The 21,292-nt window shown below is 35.2% G+C and overlaps 1 protein-coding gene across 8 annotated transcripts in view; it reads left to right on the top strand.

Annotated features, from left to right (window-relative positions):
• The window catches only part of LOC104015164 (sorting nexin-29), a 129,868-nt gene that overhangs the window by 68,713 nt on the left and 39,863 nt on the right, over positions 1-21,292 (top strand). For all 8 annotated transcript variants that reach the window (XR_015698845.1, XM_087732335.1, XM_087732334.1 and 5 more), the window contains one exon: positions 9,514-9,654. Coding sequence is in view for 7 of the 8 variants with exons in the window: in XM_087732335.1 (XP_087588461.1) it covers positions 9,514-9,654 (141 nt within the window). In the remaining variant the exon portion in view is untranslated. The remainder of the gene's footprint in view (positions 1-9,513; positions 9,655-21,292) is intronic.

Below are 21,292 nucleotides of genomic sequence, written 5' to 3'. Positions count from 1 at the left end.
ATTCATGTGCACAAGTGTTTGTGGAAACCTAACTTGTTGACAAGCGTGATTATTTTTGTCTTTCTGGCTCTTGCATATTCCTCCACTCTGCTGTCACTGGCTACACATTCTCAAACCCAGACACCAGTCTGCTAACGCAGAAATTCTCAGAAGCATCAGTATCCCACCTCACCACACCTCTGTTACTCTAATGATGTTGCAGTTTTGTGACCAGTAGAGGAGCTCTGGTTCCTCCTGCTTGTTTCGTAGGGTGCTCTGTTTTATTCTTGTCATCCTGCTTTGTCATTTCGTAGGTTTCTCTTGTTCCTATCACCATGCACCATTTGCTTTCCCACCCCATCCACCATTTCCTCACCAGGCTGGTCAGCCTGTTGGCAAAGATGATCTTGTCCCACTCTATGAGGTGGATTTCATCTCTCCCAGGAGTTCTTGATCATTAGAGACGGTCCCGTGATTGTAAAAGCTAAATCTGCCAGTGGCGCCTGATGTGCAACCAGGTATTGATCCACAGGATCTACCTGCTCCTTTGCAAGCCTTTTCCCTCACTGGCAGGATCTGGAATAGCTGGGCACCTGTGCACTTCATCCTTGTCCCCAGTGCTGTTTAGTTGCCCTTGATTTGGTAGTAGTTGTCTCTGGAATTAATGTTGCTGCCTGTGTGGATGGGCAGCAAAGAGTAATATTAAGGGCTACCTATAATGTACTATTTAAAAAGCTTTGAGTTTTAAAAGTTCAGTCTTTCCTCAAGCATTTTTACAATTAGACATCAAGCAAAAGTTGGAATGTGATGTACCCCAGAATTTTTCTTTTTTGTGGTTTGGGGTTTTTTTATTTGTTTGTTGGGGTTTTTTTCCGCCTGAAGTTGCATAGAAATTTTCAGTTTCTGGCAGATAACTACAAAATAAGACAATTCCAGAAAAATATTTGGTATCTGAATGATGAGGTCGTTTGTGTTTGCAACAATATGACACTTGAATGTCTATATTCTCTGACTTTTTCCCTTTTTTTTTTTTTTTTTGAGTTATATCGGCAGTACAGATTGAAATGAAGACACCTAGTGAATATCCCTTTAATTTTTAAGTGTATTTCTGACTGTTCAGGCTTGGCACAGTTATTAATGATGGTGAGAAATGACGTGCAACAGTACTGTCTGTACAGCATTAATTTTGTGTCTTTTTAATATTACTGATATCTGTTGTTATGTGAAAGACAGGAGAGGAGGATTATGACCCAATAGTTGATCTTATCTTTTCCTGATACTCAGGAAAGCTTATGTGTGTGCAATGAACACAGTTCCATGTTTCTTTCATATTTATGTGAAAAGTTAACATAATTTCTAATTACCAAATAGTGGGCATGAATTGTTGCAGTGGGAGACTTATTGCAAAGAAAAGCACTTTAAAATCTTTTCCGTGGAAGTTGCGAATAAGAAGGAAACTTAAACTATGGCTTTCTCAGGTGTGTTTACCAATGGTCTGTTGCTCACACAGGTTTTCCTCCTCATTTGGTTCGTTAGTGAAAAGCAGAAACAAAACAATTGTTGCAACTGCTTGTGGATGAGCAGAGAGTTTAGCTATAGGCAGCTCTTTAGTAATAGGAGATGCTGTGATAGATGAAGGAATGGGAGGAAAACTGTCTTGTATACTATTAAAGGTTCTTAAGTTCAATAGTAACATTATTACTGTATAAGGAGGCCATTTTGTTGGAAAAAAAAAAATCTGCCAGTTTGGAGGTCCTGAGTGGTTAAATGGCCAGAAAAAATGTAAGAAGGAATGAAAGAAAAGCACATAAGCACCTCTCTGTTTGAAAAAGGGTCTTGGAGAATTTGCATGTATTGCAAATGGTTGCGTTTTTATCAACAATTTTAATTTTATTATTTGCTTTTTCAGTTCCATTCTCTTTGGTTGAATGAGAAGAATCCTTTTTTATTATTACGCTTACTTTTGTGTTTTGAGTTTGTTAGTGTCATTACTACTAAGACATGAACCAAACCCAATTTATTTATAAGGTTGCTAATTAATATGCCATTTTTTTAAAGTAATAAATGTCTTTTCATTAAAGTATATTAGAACTGGATTAAAAAACATTAATTCTTTGAAGGATTTAATTTATTTTTAATGTTACTTGTAACTTGATATCAAAGTTACTGAAGAGTTCAATACTTTTCATGCAGTTTGACTGTACATGACTATACAAATGGCATCATGAAAGCCTGGAAAGTATGCAGAATTCACATATACTGTAGATGTTCTGCACATTCTTTTTCAATGGGAAAAATATTGAGATAAACTAAGCTTCCCAATTTATAAGAGGTTCAGGGCTTTATCCAAAGTCTACTGAAGAGAGTAGAGGGTTAGGTATTGCTCTGAGTTTGCTTTGGTTAAGGGCCTAACTACAGTGACTTGAACAAAATCTAGGGGTTTTTTTATTGTGCTTTTGCACCTTATTTCTATTTATGATTGGCATGACATTTTAGAAAATAGGTTGTGCTGGTACAGAGTGGGTTTTAATAGACTTCATCCATTACTCGTCATCAATGGAAAACAAAGAACCTGTGATTGAAGGCTAAGCCTCTTGAGAAGAGGAAAAAAGGAAGCAAAATACCATGGCAAGATTCTAAAAGACTGAAAATTCTAGATTTACAAAAAGACCATTTTGAGAATTTTGTTAAGTTCTTTATGTCTAAAATATATTCTTATAATGTTGGGCATCCATAGTGTGCAAAATTCTGTTTCTTGGTATATGTATTTGAAAAATGTACAGGTTCTTCTGAATATGTTCTATTCATTATCTATTCACACTAGCAATTTATGGGACATCTGTAATGTGGAAAGTTAGAAGTGTGTGTCTAGAATAGACATAGAACGTCTGTGGTCAGACTAGTTTGTCTTTAATTACAGAACAGCACAGAATATCATAGAATTCCTCTGGTGAACAGTTGTTTGCTTGCTCAACTTTATCTTTTAATATTTAAAAAAAAGCAAGCAAGAATTACCTGTAGAAGTGACCTAAAACTTCTATAATTCTTATTAAACTTTGATCTTGGTACCTGCTGAGATCTTTCCATATGGAAGAATGCATTAATGGCATTCCTACCAGTTTTTGATCTCAGTAACAGGAGTATGGCTGGGAAGAGTGTCTGTCTAGCAAATAACTTTGTTTTCTGCCACTGTTTATGGGGAAAAGAAGAAATTTTCCTGAATAGACATACACTCTGTGACATAGCACTATGATGAAACACTTGAAGCAATTGCCACATCTCTGATCAAATATGTAGTCATGTGCTTGCTGAATATATATTCTGCATTTTATAGCTACCGGGAAAGCATTAATTCATAAAACTTCAGAATAGCCTCAATAACAGCGTTGTTCATTTCTCTTGTTAAATCTCTGCCAAAGCATGTGCTCCTGACTACAGGGAATTTGATTGAATGTTGAAATTGTGGAAGAGGATATTTACCAGGCTACCAGTATGTAATCAACAGGCAAGGACTAGGAGTGACAATTAGGATTAATGACTGAGCTCATTTCTGAGAGTCCTGTTATTCATAATAAACATTATTTTTGCTGCTTTATCATTTATTTCTTCAATGGCAGAAAATTAAAATCCATGTACAAAATACTCTTTGTGTCAGCTACATGAGAAATTGCTTGTAGTATATCAATGTAAAGGAAAGTAGCAATATTGCAGAATGTTGATATTATTGAGATCATTACCAACATCTTTTGGAGTTCAAATTTCTCTGCGAGTGCTTGAGTAACCATAACTTAAGATGTAAAACCTGACTCTTGGTTGTGCTGGTTAATTCTGAGAAAAAGATGTCAAACGAACTGTGGAGAAAGCTAAAGTGCGCCAGTTTGAACAGGCAAAGTTTGAAACTTTGGGTTTGGGTAAGCATCATTTTTAGATATGCTAAATACTTATGCCTGTACTTAAAGCTAATTGGAAATTAGCCTTAAGATGCTTAGCCTGCCTGAAAATAAACTACTGCATACATATCACATGCCTTGGAAATGACCAAAAGAGGGTGGAAAGAATTGCAGAGCACCTCAAGTAGTTTGGAAAAGTATGAACCTATCAGTTCCACAGTATCTGTCATCTTTTTTCCAGGAGTATATAAATGCTTCTTAAGAATATAAAAATTAGGAGAAATAAATCTGGGTAGCTGTGCCTCTTTGAAATCAATGCTAATTTTGCATTTGTGCTTCTTAAACCAGGAAAAGAAATGAATGCCATGTTAATTTGCGTATCAGGAGGGCCTGACCTGGACAGGCTAAGAATAGACTCCAGCAGGAGTTTTGTTATAGTGCTTGCTTTTTTAATTTTTTTTAAATTTAATGCAGAGTTGCAATGCTGTTTTGAAGGGTGTTTCAAAGCACTTCTTTTTGTGTCATGTTAATATTTCAGTGTGTTTCAGATGTCATGTTCAAAATCAGTACCTCTTCCATCCTTAAAAAAACCCAGATGTTATTCTTCAGTGAATATAGAAGGAAAAGGTTCTAGCTCCAATATACTTGTCACCTAGTTTCAACCATCAAATAGTTTCTTTAATTTCTGTTAAGGATTCTGGACAAGCTTAGAAATAAGGTTGTGGACTCTGAAAGCAAGCAACATTTTATAATGAATCCTATTAGATGTGGAAATTTTAATCAGACGTCTGTATTTGTAGAGTTACACCACACTCTTGCAGTAATGTTTAACTGGCAGCATTTACTGGTTATGAATCTTAAGAATTTAAAAACAAGGTCTAGAAACATAGCCAAATTTTATGCTCAATTTGAATGACTGAGTTCAAGGGGACAGTTGTGAGCAGCAGATTAAGTGGCGCTCACAGCTTAGCAGTATCTAATACTGCCTTAAAAATTAATAGAGCCATTGACTTATATCACTCAATTGTGGATGTTACAACAATTAGGTGGTGTATAAATTTTAGTGAAAAAGCTATTTAGAATTGGATGTGCACTTAAGTGCAGTTATTAAGTTCAATTACAAATTTTTTTCCACTTTTTTTCTGAAATATCACCATTTCACAATAATTGACAAACTTTCAGGTAAGTGCAATAAATAAAGACAAAAAATAAATGTTGTGATACAGGGCTTTTAAAATTAAATAGCCATTTAGGGCTTTGTTTTCTCTTGCACTGTGAATAGTCCTCTGAGGACAAAGATCTCTACTGAGAAGAGGTGGCTATAAGTGTTGGGGAGTTCAATTTTGTCATTCCCCGGGATATCGTATGGGACTTTACCTGATAAATAGAAAGGTGGGAAGACTTCATGTTTCTAGATGAGCTATTAAGCCATAGTGTGGAAGATAATGTTCGATTTGGTTTCCAGTGATAGTGGGTAAAGGAGGGTATGGAGGCTTCAGAGAGGTGGAGATCTAGTAGTGCTGCATGAAGGAAAAAATGTTGGAAAAATAAAAGGTTTAGATTCATCAGGATTTGGATATATTTCTGGAATAAAGGGAGGTTTTCATTGGAGGGATGATTTTAAATGCAGGACTCAGTTACTGGCACTTGAAGATCATAAAACTTACAAACTGAAAGGTAGAGGAAGGTTTACATGTAAAGAATGGGATGGAAATAGGCATTTAAATAAACTAAAATTCATTCATTTAAACTCTATTGTAAAAGGAAGAACAAAAGCAAAAATTCACTACTGTAATATATAACTACAAAAAAGAGAATGAGGGAAAAAAATGAGGAAGCTGTTTAAAAACACCTAAAAGGGACAGCTAAGATGGTTTGCAGGCATAACGGAGACTATTTAACAACTTGGATATTGCTTAGAGGAAATGCATAACCTATTTTAAAAAAAGAGAGAGAGAAAAAACTAGAGAAGGATGGCTAAGCACCAAAATAAGGAAAGTTATTAGAAGTAAAAAAAATGTTTAAAAAAATTAAAGAATGTAAGTCATCTCCAAAGAAAAGTAGAGGAACGTACACATTCTGGAGGAAAAAAGTAGAAATACGGTGTTACGGGCCTCTTACAGCTTCCAAAAGGCATAAAATTTAATGATCTCTTTTGTACATGTCAGGAAGAGGCCACTTGCTAAAGTCAGTGGGACAAATACTCAAGCTGAAGAAGGTGGTCTCAGAACATAAAATAGTAACAGAAAAATGCATATTTTAAAATCTCGGTTCACCATGGAGTTGTTATGGGGTATTCCCATTCTGGATTATTCCTTGTGGAGAATTAGCAGATGGTCTGTTTTAAATGAAATACCAGTAGAAGATATAAACAAATAAAGAATGAATCTCCACATGCAGTTCACTAGGAATTCAAGGGTGAAATAGCTGAAAACTGACTGATAAATAGCTTCTAGCTTGTGTACCAGAAGATTTTAAAGTATCTAATCTGACGCAATTTTCAGAGGGGTTTAGGGAGGTCTAAAAACCAAGTTGTTAGAAGTCATTAGGAAAGGGATAGAAAACCAGAAAACTCTATTATATTCTCTGGCTTATCTGTTTGCAGTTCTAGTCATCTCCAAAGAAATATATCAGAACTGGAAAGAACACGGGTGAAAAAATGAAGCTTTTTCATTTGAGGAGCATATTAGAAATTCTCAGCCTGCAAGAAAGACAACTGAGAGGAGAATACAAAAGCCATCTTTCAAATCATGAAAGACATGGAGAGATTTTTAACTGTTTCAAAATGCAAATTGGAGCATCCATTGAAAGTACTAGTTTGCAGTTTCAAAACAAGTGTGTGACAGTGGTTTTCCCAACAACGTATAATTGGGGTGCAAGACATCTTGCCACAGAGCTTGTGAATACCGAGAGTTTACATGGGTCTAGAATTGAGCTAATTAAATTGAATTAAAATCAATCCAAACACAAAGATGTAACTTCTTTCTTGGGAAATCCCTGGATAGCAGTATTTTGGAACATAGGCAACTTTTCTGGATAAATACCACTACACCTTTTGTTCATATTTAAGTGTACTGAATAAAATACATTTCATAATTCACCAAAAAAATTTCTGAACTGTTGAAATCAGTATGCCCTGCAGCAACAGTACAGTGGAAGAAACTTGGAGGTCATGGGATTAACTAAACATGAGTTGCCCTTGTAATGCTATGCTAAGAATGACTAATTTAGTCCTAAAATGGAAATAATAGGTATGATTAGGAAATCTTTTTCCTTCCACTAGTGTTTATCTTCTATGCATGGCAAGCTCATTCTAATGTTTTCAGAAGCACATCTTCTCTCTTTATACTTGCTCAGCTTTGTTTTGCTTCAGGTTTATATCTTGACTACTGTCTTGCCATTCATTAGTGCTGACAGATTACTAGTATAATTAATTTTGCACCTGAGTAGAAAGATTAGATGACCAGTTGATGTCCTTATTATGAATCAACAAATCATAAGGATTATTTAGATGTTACTGGATGAAATTATCTGGGCTGTCACAGGAGCTAAGACTAGATTGTCATAACAATATCTTCTAGCAAGAACATTAGAACAATTACAGTTACCCACTTCGAGTCCAAAAGAAGCTTCAGAGGTTTATTTTATTGCAAAGTGTGTGATGGCTATTAGTAAGTGGTAAACTGATTAGTTATAAGCATTAAAGGACCTAGCCACATATGAAGAAACTAATATATTTTGTACAAAGTAACAGTTAAGAAAGCCTAGTCCTTTAAACAGACAATGTAAATATTAGGCAGCTTTGTAAAATCAGGGTCATGCTGGCAAAAGTCTGCTCTTCTCTTGTAAACATCCTGTCTTCTCTAGTTAACTAGTTGCTTTCTGATGACTCCTGTTTGTGATCTGTGCGGTTTGATGCCCATCTTTTTTGTGAATCTTGTTTGTGAGGCAGATCTTGCGCAGTCAGCCTACCATTAGAACATAATTTCTTGTCTAGTATATTCACAAGGATAAAGACAGAATCCAGATCAGAATAAAAAAAAATTTTGTATTTACATTTTACCTCTAGATGGTGATAGTTAGTTGCGGTTTCTTTGGTGCCTGTGAAGCAAGGTGATTATTGTAAAAAATACTATTTTATCACATTTTACCAAATACACTTGTTGTTCAATAGAGTCCAATATTATGAATATTCCTACAGTGTAGGAATATTCCTACAGTGAAATATTATAATTTTGCAGAAGTTGCATGGTAGATTGTATTTTGTTGCAAGACAGAAGCCTCCTATAAATTTGAGAAACTAGATGTCTGTAGAGATAAGAGGATTCCTTAAAGACCAAAGCAAAGGAAGGCTGCATAAACGGCTTTTGTGGGAGAAGACGGTCACTTGACATCACTGGATCTCTGAAATAGCATAAGTCCTTAGAAAAATTTTGTTTTTTCTAAGGACTTGGCACATCTAGAGCAGAAGGACCATGTTAATGCCTCAGTCATCAGGAAAAGCTACAATTCACAGTTGGAATCAGCCACATCAAAATCCAAATTTCATTTTTTCCTACTATTCACAAAAATACAGTTGTTACTGCCCGCTCTTCATGTGATGGTTGTTGGTGTTGCTTTTTTACATAAGCATTCTCCTGATACTTGTCTTACAACTTACTAAATTACTGGGTTTTGTTGGAGAAGCTAGGCAATGCAGTGTCATCAGTACTATTCCAGCGTAATTTGTGATGCAAAATACTGAGATTATTAACACACACCTGAGAATGAGTGAGCTACAGATTCTGCAGAAGCAGCTAAGGAGAAGGTCACTCTGGATCTTGAGTTTTGATGCATGGTTAATAGTTTCTGACTTGTGCTATGTCAGCATGCTTTTAAACTGTGGGTTCGTTTCTGTAGAGGAAAGGTTATTCTCTAGTAATGAATGAAATCTCAGCTTTCTGTAAGTACATTTCACTTCTGCATGAAATTCTCCTAGATAATGTGAATATTTAGCATGTAATTGGTAATATGCTCATTAAATAATTGAGTGGCAAACAAAAAGAGAATCACAAAAACTACAGCTGTGTTAAATTATACTTAATGCCCTATACAAGCAGAAAGAATGAACTGTGTTTATTTTCCAAACAATAAAATTTCTAGTTTAGTTTTCAATGTAATTTTTTTTAGAAAGTAAATTAAGTTTCATACTTTGGACAACATTATGTTTTGCAATTCAAAGCTAATTTACAAAGTTGAAAAACTGTGTTGAGTTCGTAGAAATAAATTTTAGAGTGCTATTAAATTATTTTTTCCTTTGGTCACTGAGTAGTAGAATATGCTGGAAACCATGGTAACAAAAAGTGCTACCATGGTTGCCCCAGAGTCATGTTAAAATGAGAAAGCTATGTTTGTCTTGATTAATATAATAAAAAGAGAGAAAAAGAGAAGGAGAGGGAAGAAAGGAGAGAAAAAGATTAATGACCTGTAGAACAGCAAATTGTACCGTCAGAGATGTATCTATGCGTAAGTGATCCTGGAAGTTCTGGTACCATTGCATCATGAATGTGAAGGTGTTAAGCCATGAAGCTTTAAAGAGTAAAGGAGATATATTAGCTCAATGGTTTGTCTTTAAGTTATTTCCTTCCATGTCTGTATTTTGCAGGTTTATATTAGGATAAAGGATGATGAATGGAACGTTTATCGAAGATATGCAGAGTTCAGAAGCTTGCATCATAAATTACAGAATAAATACCAGCAAGTGAGGACTTTTAACTTCCCACCAAAAAAGGCCATTGGAAACAAGGTACTTAAAAGAACTCATAGTATCAGTAAGAGTTGGGGAAAAAAACCTTTCCTATCCACACACACACACAAAAAGAGGTGACTATCATAAATATTTTTTACACCTGCTAGACAGTACCTGCTATTTTTATACAGACTTTGCCTCATCAGCTGCAGATTCACTGATAATGTAGTTAATGCATTGATTTTTCCACTCACTGAAAAGAAAACTGTTTTTATTAAATGAAATATTGATAACATACACAGTAGACAAACGCACAAAACCCTAAAATCTGTACTGGACAGCTGTATACGTAAAATGTAATCTCTACTCCATTCTTTTCAATAAATACCAGCAGTTAACACTGGTCAGTAATTCATTAAATATTTCTGTAAATTTTAAAAAGTATCAGTCTAAATTCCTTAAATTTCCTGTGCTGTTCACCAATTGTAAGTTCGTTGAACCAGCTTTTTTAAAGGCATTTGGGTTCTTAATTCCCATAATCTGTGTGTGTTAGCTCTCCCATTTTAAAATGGGAATTTCTGCGTTTTCCCATTATATAGGGATTTTGCAACAAATACAGCAAATATTGTAGTATGTATGTAGTAAATATGTAGTATCATGTAGTTTAATCCTTAATCACCAGAACTTTTAAAATCTTCAAGAGCTTAAATACACATTGCAATATATGTCACAAATTCAGTGAGGATTGAGAAGTAATCAAAGTAACTTTTCTTTACAGTGTAGGAATGATCTGAAAAATTTATTTAACTGTCATAAATAAAATATTTTAGATTTAAATCATGCTTATGACTAAAAATCTCTATACCAAACCACTGGGTGCTTAAGTCAGCATTCCTAATGCTAATCAAATTTGTTAGCTCTTAGATGGGATTTTCTCTTTTTTTTTTGCCTTAGTATCACTGAGTTCTTGTATCAGATATCTAAGAGACCAACCATAGTGATCAGTGTAGTCATCAAAAGAAAGCTGACATAATGACTAAAATACTCAAAGATCTTCATGGCATTTTATTTGGCCTACGACCACATTAATACGTCTATCATGCCAGACTCATTCTAATTATATATGTTGCAACTTTGTCTATGACAGAAAAAAATCATCATTGCTAATTCATATGAAGTAATAGAAAATTTCAAAAACAAATAGAAAAAAAATTATAAATTCCTTAATGGCATTCAGATGTCAGTGAATGTGGATTGTGAATGTTTAAAGATAGTAACTCTGATCTGACTTCAAATGATTTCCCAAATGTTCCGTAAAAATGAGTAGGTAAGCTTGGCACATGTGATAGGAAATGAGTAGTAATGCACATAATCTGGAATAAGTGGTGGTGATATAAATATCTGTGGAATTTATCAATAAAATCTGTAGGTCTGTGTGCTTGGCATAAAGTCCAGAGTTAATGCAGTTGTTCATTGCCTACTAACCTAGTAAATGAAAGTACTTATGAGAGCTTTTCTGCTTTTTTTCATATATTAGAAGATCATGCATTTTTTTTAATTTCATTTTTAGTGGATAGTTTTGTAGTAGAAACAATGTATTTTCTTCTTTGTTACATAAGTAATTCTCCCTTTTTGAAGTGGTGGAGTATCAGCCACTTCAGTAAATTATGAAAGCCTTCTTTTAAGCTTTTTTTGGTAGTCTTTCATCCTTAATTACTTTAAATAGTAATTGAATTACAACTTCAGTTGCAGAACTGATGCATACAAAATTATCAGTTGAGCAACTCATTAAAAAATTTGCATCGCTTATTCTTTCAGTGGTTTAGCTTTGGACCAAAATTCTACCTTAATCGTGCATAAACAATCACTTTCTGTCCTATCAGATCTCTGAAAAAGTATCTTTTCTTTACAGTAAGAAATGGGTGCCATCCATTGCACTCCTGAAAGACTCCTATGATGAGCCATAAGCCAGTTGTATAATTGGAGTTGATTAGTGGTTATACTTCTGGCTACCTGCTGTAAATAGCTTGCAAGTCGCAAAGTGGCACTTTCACATCAGCTTTGCAAGAGCTTACCTCAGTTTATCACACAAAAGCTTATTTCCACAGCACATTGCGTAGGCCAATTTTTGTCCTTTTAGTGGTGCTGTTTTCTGTACTGTGCCATAGTATGTATTGCATTTAGGAATATTGCATGGTTTTGTGCAGTATGGTGGATCATACTTCAGGAACAACTACCCTATAGATCCAGCAGAAATAGTAGCCCCTGGGAACACATTGCACTGTGTGACTGACTGAGATGGGTTAATGGCCTTGAGATGGCCCTCCTTTCCATGACAGAGCAAGTTGAAGTAATTGGAAGGTTTAAAAACTCAGTGTAAAATTCATTCATTCATGTGGGAATGTCTGTCTTGGAATTCTGTAGAACTTTCAGCTTAGGATGAGGGATTTGTGCAGGATGTTGCATAAGTAAATGTTTGGTTAAGCATTAGAAGAGATATTGTCAATGCTACTTTTTCCAATACTGCTTTTTTAACTTTAGTGGCTACCAAAGCATGTTGCCTTTTAGATATGCTGTTAGATTTCAATAGAAACTTTTTTCTCTCTGATATTAGTTATAGTGTTTTTAATAGAATTGCAGCTGTCCTTCCTTTTCTAGATTAATCAATACAATCTTAAATCGGTGCCTAAAGAGCAGTTTCAGTAGCTAAATTCAGCTAACAAAAGTATCTCTATTCAGTTTACATCAATCTATGGTTTTCATGTTGTTTACAAATCCTCAGTGTTATTAGGTGCCCAAATAACATATTGGTAAAACGTAGTCCTCCATGTGGAAATGGCTAAAAATGACTATTTTACAGCTTTTGGAAAATGGTGTTGTGTGCTTTTATATCCTTCGCATCGGTACTTGAATGATGTTATTCATTGCATATCTTCAGTACACTGTGTTTGGTTCTGTGAAGCTAATGAAGGTGATATGCTTATTCTAAATGTTAGTGGCACTGAAGGAGGGTTTTGCTGTAATTGATACCTCCCTGATACCAGCACTAAATTTGGTGTTCAGTTATGTGTCTCAGATTGAGGGAAGCTCCAAGACCACAAGAGGACACCCTGTTCTACAGAATGACCTAGAACCACTACTGCAGAGTCACAAAAGACTATCCACTGTTTTGCTATGCAAAATATTGAAGCTCTGAGGAGGCAACTTGGCTAGAAGAGAGTAATGTAGAAAAAACTATGGAGAACTATTAATTTTCATGCATAATTTTCCTGCTTACTGCAGGGAGATCAGGTTCAAATGCAAAGTTCAAGAGTTTGACACAGGGAAAATGCAAAAAGAAAGCAGATTTTCAGCTGAATCAGGATTTTTAAAAGTGAAAAAATCAAGTATTTATTATTGCATATATATTGTCATCAAGTAGCAGTGAAATCTGAAAATATTTAACAATTGTAAAACAATAGATTAAGAATCTAATATTTATATTCATTCTAATTACTATGTTTTTAATGTATTTTTGCCTATCACTTGTTTGCCCTCAGTTGGGACAACTTATCTTAACAGGTCATGTTCATGATCTTTCAACAAATTATGTATGTAGGATTATAAAATAGCTTTAATGCTTGAGAAAACATAAATTTAATATACAGAAAACCAATTAGTAGAAAATGAACAGAGAAGGGGAAGGAGTACTGCTTTGGACAACTGACCTTTTTTCAGTTACAAAGCAGAGTGTGTATTTGCCTTTCAGGTTGATAACCTTATTTTCAGTGTATCAGTTCAAAAATTAGAGTTTGAATTTTAATGTTTTTGCTCTTAAGTGTTTCACATGATGCCATTGATGTGTAACCCTTGTTATGTATTTCCTTACTCTAATAAGCTGATCTGCCATTTTGGGCCAGCAGGACCTGTCTTTTCAGAGACAGAGACCTTTTAAAGCTGCATTTTAGACCTGGTGATGGAGGTACTGAACTCCCCTTGGAAAGGGATAAGAGGAGGAGGAGCATGAGAGGAATAAGGAATAATATTTTAAGGAAGCCCTCCCTGAATTTGGCAGAAAGAAGTGAGGAAAAAAGCTGCAAGGCTTTTCATCATGCATAGGTCAAGGAAGCAGTGCTGTCCTGTATTATGTTTCAGTTTGTGGTTGAGTGATAGGCTGCCCTTGAGGTTCCCCTGAAGGGAACCTTTCTGGGTTAGGGACAGAGGTCGCCAGACCAATGCATTTCCATGCAGATTCCAGTACTGGATCATCTGCTTCCTCTTTTTCACTTGTTTTCTACTGTCTGTGTGGCATGAAGTGCTCGTATATCTGCAAGTATCTAAGTTACAGTTCTGGTGTTTAAGCTTTTCTTGTTAACTTTTGTGGAAGTATTTTTCTGTGGGAAAGAGGTGGGTAGCTGCTACTGGGTTGGGCTGAGAAGAGAGGTGAATGATTTGATGAGATAGCTGTTTGGGGAAAAAAACCCACTTGTTTTGCTAGTATTTTTCAGAGAGCATGATGCTACATAATTTTCTTTTAAGGTTATTGACATATTCAATAGAGCTATTTCTGCCTCCTCAGGACAAGACCTCTGTGTTTGCCATAGTCACATTTACAACACAGAATATGAGTTGAAAATTCAGTGTTTATTGTCCTATGCTCACTACATCACACAGCACATTACATAGTTTGTATACATACATTAACACAGCATGTATTTTGCTATTGTGATCCAGTGAAACTGCGAGATGCTGTTTTATCCTAGACCATCACGTTAATAAAAACACTACGAGTAATTCTAGACTGACATGGAAAATCATGTTCTTGGTTTAAAGGAATTCATTCACAAGTTGAATGCATATGGCCAATGTACATTTTATTGCCATGCTAGGAAATGATTGTAACAGTTGATGTACTGGCAGTGTTTGAAATCTGTATTTTAAAATAGGAAGTGTACCCATTTCTGTTTAACTAGTACATGGAAAATCATAAAAGAAATATGGAATGCTTGAAAGAGGATAATTCAGAAAGAATCTTAGGGATGGAAGTAATTTCATTCTAGGCTTGGGTGTTTTTGTGTCCTGATTCAGCAAAGCACTTCAGGACATCCTAAAATTTAAGTATGTGTTTGACTTGCATTAAAATCAGAAGTCCAAATATATGTGCTTTTGTGCTTTATGGGGTTTAGAGCTCATAGAAACTATCCTTCATCAGATTAGTTTGTCAAAGTCATACTGTCATAGGAGCTGTGACATAAAAAGCAGAGAAGAAAGCAAAACTTATAGCTAATGCCCTTGGGGCAGTGGGCTAAATAATATTTCTTGGTATTAAGCTTTGATATCCGATGTCTTCACGTAGAATTAGTAGAAAATTATGACTCTGATGTTTCAGAAATGGAATACATTTATTAAATGTGAAAAGCTTTGGAAATATAAATCCTTAAGTTATATATTAAAAATTTGAAGTTAAGGATTGCTTTCTTTAATGCTTACTTGATTTGATTTTTGGATGATGTAATATAGATGCTTAATTCTATATTATTTTTGCTTTTCAAAGTGAGTAGATTTTAATTTTCAACCCTCTTAGTGGACTTAACTAGTATATCGAGTTATTTTCATATACTATTTTGCCTTGTGGGTTTTAGAAAAAACTGTAGCTAATACAAATTTGACAGACATGCTTGTGCTGCAGTGTGTGGTTAAAAACTGTAGTGTGTTCAAATTGGGAAAGGAGTTCAAATTAGTCTTATATGTACAGCCATATGCATAAATTCTGTAACACTGGGTTTTATGTCATTCTATAGTCATACAAGAAACTTCGTCCTCCAAGTTCACCATGTTACTTCATAACTGGAAATGTAATTCTCAAAGACGTATGAACTTTAAATAGCCATTGAGGTTAAATTAATACAATCTAGATTTCAAATAGGTAGCTTAATTGAAGTACCATACAGATAGACATAAAAATAATTTCACACTTGGCATAATTATTAAGATTTCTAGTCACATCACACTTCTTTTCTGTCACTGTCACCTGCACACTAAGGGGGACTACAGAGTATTTCAGGTTTTGAATCCAGATCCTCTGGGTTTTCTGCTAGAAAAGACTACAGTTGATGTTTTATGTATACAGCACTTAGAAAAGATCATTCAGTTCTTTTTAATTTCCATTTTTTTGTTATATCACTATCAAAGAGAAGAGAAGTCAGTCAGTAGGCAATGGGTGGCTTTTCTATTACAAACATTTTATAGCAAACACTTCACGTTCTGTGGTATGAAACGTCTGGGTTAAAGCCTAAAGTTAGCACAGTGCAGAGCAGTATGTTTCATTTTCGGTGGTTTAATTTAAAACATAAGCAGTTTGCCAACTCTTATTTCTCAGTCTTTCAGAATGTCTCACTGAATTAGCATCTTCATTTGGTGCTCAAGTGTAACATTGCATGAAAATAGTGAATTGAGTCTTTTTCAAGTTACAAAAATTTGCTATTAGCTGCTGTTGAAGTTTAGGAAGTAGAAACACAGACTATTTAGGGTCTACAAAACAAAATTTTGCCTGTCAAGAGGTGGTTTTATTTTTTCCTGTCTTGTAATCCTATAGGTAAGAGAAGCAATTTATTCTAATAAATTATTGAGGGTAGAGCCCATAGAAACAGTTCAGATGGTGTTGCTTTACATCATGACATTATGGGGGGGAAAAGAAAGTAATGTAATTTACATGCTGCTTGGACAACTGCTAGATAAAAATATTGCAGTTTTATAACAACTCATGCATTATTTAGATATTCTAGTAGCCTCCTGGTATAAAATGAAAATATAAAAATAATTTTCTAAATTTCTTACTGTGATGCTGATGCTAAATTACCAAGTTACCTGAATTAATAAATTTCCTTTTAGAGAAACCTTAGCAGGGACACCTCATTACAGAAATAAAACTAAAACCTCCTTTCTCTGAAATTTTACCCACATTTTTCTGTCTTTCTGTACCTATCAATATGATTTATTTTATTTTATTTTATTTTATTTTTTCCCCTGAAATATATTGCTTTATACATATCAGCACATTCTAATCTTAATTGCTCTACAGCTTTTTGGGCAATTGCTAGTACTAAACATATTCAATGTTCATTTTCCGAAAAGTGGAGAAAACTAAATATTGAATACTTCAGATCATGTGAAATGCTGGAGATGCTTCCTGCATGAAAAATCTGAAAATTCCTCATTGTACCATGTAAAATATCTTTACATGAAAGCACTATAAATAATGGGCACTCGATATCAATATTCCTCATTCGTTCAGTTTTTATTTTAGAAAATAGAATCGTCCTATCAGAGCGTACCTAAATAAAATTTCTATTAAAGGAGCATCTAGTCTTTTGAGTGGGAGTAAAGTTCAAAGACCATCCTGTGTCCTGCTACTGTTTGGCCGTTGGGGTGGGAAACTGCTGTACTAATGATTTTTTTTTAATTTTTTTTTTTCAAAATGATACTTTTACTTGCTAGAGTTAAAACATTTCAAATAAACGTATTCGGATAGTGTTAGCCCACAGGTGTAGACAGTAGCCAGAAGCTAGCAGCCTTCTTTCAGCTCTCCTTTAGATGTCTTAGATGTTGCTGGTTATCGGCAGGCTGAGCAAGACTGCTGCGCTCTCAGCCAGACCTGGCAGGGGAGGGTTGGCCAGGAGAGCGGTACCTGGCTGCTGTGTGGCCCCCTGTAGCCATCCTCCGTCGGCAGTTCTGTGGCCGTCTGCACCCATCCATATTCTCCCCTCTCCTGACTTGCTGCAACCATCCAACACGAGACAAATGGCATGAGGTCTGCTTGAAGGTTTTTACTGGGAAGGGAAAATATTTGCTGAAATGTGGTAGAGAAACAATCGCTACTGAACTTTGTGGGGAATTTTGAAAGCAGTTTCTTTCATTGCTGAGAGGGTAGAAGAGAAATTGTAGTTTTTTGTTAACCTGTTCACGGGTTCGGCTCTTTGCTGTGGGGTTTTTATTTTATTTTTAAGGGAAGGCATCACTGTAAGCTTGTATATATAAGCTTGTACACTGTAAGCACTGTACGTACCATGTCTCTAAAGGGTTTTGGGGTTGGTTTTGTTGTTGTTGTTTTAAATTTAGAGTCTGCGTTTATTAGTCTTCATAGCATTTTCAAACCTGATAAAAGAAAGAAATTAAGAAAGAATACTGCAGCGTTGGGGGAAGCACTGAAGCGAGACACATTTTAACTAATATTGTTGATAGTTATTACTGTAATATAGGCTAGTGAAAAAATGGATCTCAGTTTCATGAACTATTTTGCTAGTTTCCAAAATCTCCTGAATAAAAATAAAGAGTAGACTGATAACACTTGGCCTGAGGAGAAAACAGAAATAGAATTTCCCTGTTCAATAGCTTAGCAAAAGATAAGACCTAGGGGTCTTGCTGTAGGCTGCGGTTTTCTATTGATGCTTTTTAATGAACAGTTGATTCCTGAACACTTGACAAATTGACACGTGGTTGGCATTTATGTCTTTAAATAACAAAATATTTGGATGACACTGGATTTTGTTAGCCTGACATAACCAATTGAGTTCTTTTTCTAACACTGGCATTAAACACAACACTAAAAAGAGATCAGTTTTAGTTTTATTCTCAAGCTTTCTTTTTTGCTGTTGATACATTTATTCATTTTTAACACTTTTTCTCAAAGAGGGCTTTGAGAAAGTTTAGCCTTTTGGATGGATGATATTGCTAGCTTGAAAATGCCAGGTATCTTAAGAAACACACTTGGTTCCAGGATCCTGTAAATGCCTGAGCCAATTTAGAGAGGTACAAGACATAGTTTGAGATTTATTACACGGGGAAGAATTTATTAAAATAAGATTGTCTGTTGTTTTGATAGGGCCTGGGGACTACGTGCTTTTATGTATGTGTTAACATGCTTGTGCTCTGGACTTGCTTAGAGGATGCCATACAGCAACATTGTATTCTAAGAAAGCACAGACAAAACCTTAGTATGACTATAAACCTTAGTAGCTATAATGCTGTGATATATAAACTACCCTCTTACTCAAAATAAAAGATAAACCGTTTTAAAAAAATAGCATTTGAATAAAAAACATATTTGCATAGATTGAGCTTGCAGGTCTTCTGGTGACCTGAGAAGGCTGACACAACTGCCGAGCACCCGTTTCCTTACTGAACAGGTAGGCTGTGCTGAGCAGCTCTGCATAGGACTGCAGGAGATGCCGCAAGTCTCAAAAAATTGGAAATGCTAATGAAAATGTTGCAATTGTCCACATACATTTGTGCATAAATTTTGAAGGCATTGACAGGACCGTAGCTCACCCTTAGCATGTGTGTTGCTGGATGTTTTTGCAGCAATGCCTTTTTCAAATTGTTTTATCTAAAAGCATTACTTACTTTCTGGTATCACTGAAATGAACCTGTAGTTGGAGATGGAAATGCATTAACTATTTCAGTAGAGAAACACAGAGTATTAACTACAATTATGTAGTGAGTCTCTGTTTAAAGAAAGACAGATTTCTTTTCAAAACTGACAGTTCCTTGATTTCTTCGTTGTATCTCATAGTCTTAAATTCCTGTTTGTTCCACTGGACAATAAACGTACAAAAAGTCTCACAGTGGGATGGGAAAAATGGCAATTTCATGTATGGTATACCTTTGCTTTGTTGTATAACGCTAACCTGATTCTGCCATACAGAAACTGGCAATACAAGTAGGATGGAAATTTCAAGCTCATGTAGTTTCAATGATTTTGAGATGATTTTTGTATAATATGGTAGTATTTGGTATATTTAGTATTGGAAACTGTACCTCCATAAAACTGTTTCACGATGCAGTAGTTACTGAAGGACAGGTGTATTCAAGTCGTGTTTTATTGTGGCCTTTGCAAAGGTGGCAATTAGCCTGTAAAAATTAACACTTACTATCTAAATATTTTTCAATCACAAACCAGTGAGAATGATTCAGCAATTGAATGTGTAATTAGCTCCCATTTCAGCTTCTGATTTCCAGCTTCATTTTGAGGTTAACAATTTGGCGTCTTGTAAATAGACAAGAACTGGTATGATAATTTTGCTGAGACTGGTTGACCAAGATGGTGAAAAATATTAGACTACACTAGAATAATCTGAGTTTATTTCTGCATTTGTAGGTTCATCTTTGAATAGCACTATTGTCAGCTTTATTTAGGATGGGATGCGTTGTGTGGTATCAAAGGCTGATACAGCTCTCATTAAAGTCCTAAAGTCGTATTTCCTTTTATTTTCATTGAGTTGGATTGAGCCCTGAGCTGTTTTGTTGTTTGGTTTTGGTTTTATTTTTTCCTCCAGTGCTAACAATAGGAGGTTAGTTAAATGATAAATAATGGTTGGAACATCAGAAGCAGTGCATTTTATGTTGATTGCAACAGCACCAAACCCAGAATATAAAAGTGTTTTATCTGTCCCTAAATCGTGGCAGGTAACCATCGCAATCATACCATTTCCAACAGCTCATGGAAAATACTTCAAATCTCTTAAGTGAGAAGAATATCAGTGCTTTGCCATCTATTACATACTAACAGTGTATATGAAAGACCAGCAATTGTGTGAAACAATTTAAACTACAAGCTGGAATGAACTTGGCTTGTAATGAAAAACTGCAAAACAGCATAACATAAAACATGGTACATCAGACTCTGCTTTTTCGTTTTATAGCTTAACATTATCTTCTAACATCTGTTGATAGTCTTTAAGATTTCCATATGTATTCTCATTTTTAGAGGTTTGTAATTGATACTAGCCATTTGCTGTAGGCAGAAACTTGGCAAATTCTCAGTCAAAAAGAATTTCATAAAATATTTCAGGAGACATTCATTTCAGATTAAAAATATTTTCCCAGATGTGTTTTGATGCTTCTGCAGTCTGAAGCAGTTTTGCTTGTTGACTGAAATTTTGTGGACTCTTACTCAAAAGTATTTGCTCTCAAACTGTAGGTTAGGAAATAACTTTGATGGTATTTCGTGCAGAAACAGTAGTAGCTTTATTTTTCAGAAAATAGTCCTACAAATTGAAGGTGAATGCTGGTATGTTAAGTCTCAATTAACAGTTTGTGTACAATATAAGTTTACTCTGCATAAATTGGTGGTAAATGTGGCCAAGATGCCCTACAGATGTATATCAGAATCTGTCCATATTTTTTATGTAACTGAGTCCCTCTCTATATAGTACCCTTTCTTTTAACAGGGAGAGAGAGATCCATAATCAGTTAAGAAGGGCAATGGATTTTGGTTATAAGCAATGTATCCCTGCACGTACTAGTTCCTTTTCTATGCACAGAATGCTTTCATGGATTGTTAATCAGGTGGTGCTGAATATGTGAGGCTTTCTCTTTGGTGAGATTGGAGCTGCTTTTCAAGTACAGTAAAGTAATTGCAGCATCATTACAAAGAGCAGTAGTAGCTGTCCATAAATCATCCCTGACACTGAGGATATATGGCTCCAAACAGTTTATCTTTTGAATTGACAAGAAATCTCAAATCTTGAAATCAGAGCTCACACCTTCTTTGAATACCCTTTTGCCCCCCATAGTGCCATGGGATCAGCGATTAGGCTTATCATGAATACAATAGATGTTTTACAAGTAATAGTTAAAAGTTAAATTTCTTCAAGTTTGGTGGGATCATTCAGTCTACCACTGGACCCAGTTAGAAGAACTGAAAGGGCCAGTTAGC

Source organism: Nipponia nippon, unplaced genomic scaffold, assembly GCF_047370975.1.
Source record: "Nipponia nippon isolate SJK-2023a ecotype South Korea unplaced genomic scaffold, ASM4737097v1 scaffold_5, whole genome shotgun sequence".
In the NCBI taxonomy this organism is placed as follows: Eukaryota; Metazoa; Chordata; class Aves; order Pelecaniformes; family Threskiornithidae; genus Nipponia; species Nipponia nippon.
The sequence above is the reverse complement of the archived record's forward strand: the minus strand, read 5'-3'. Positions and strand labels throughout refer to the sequence as shown.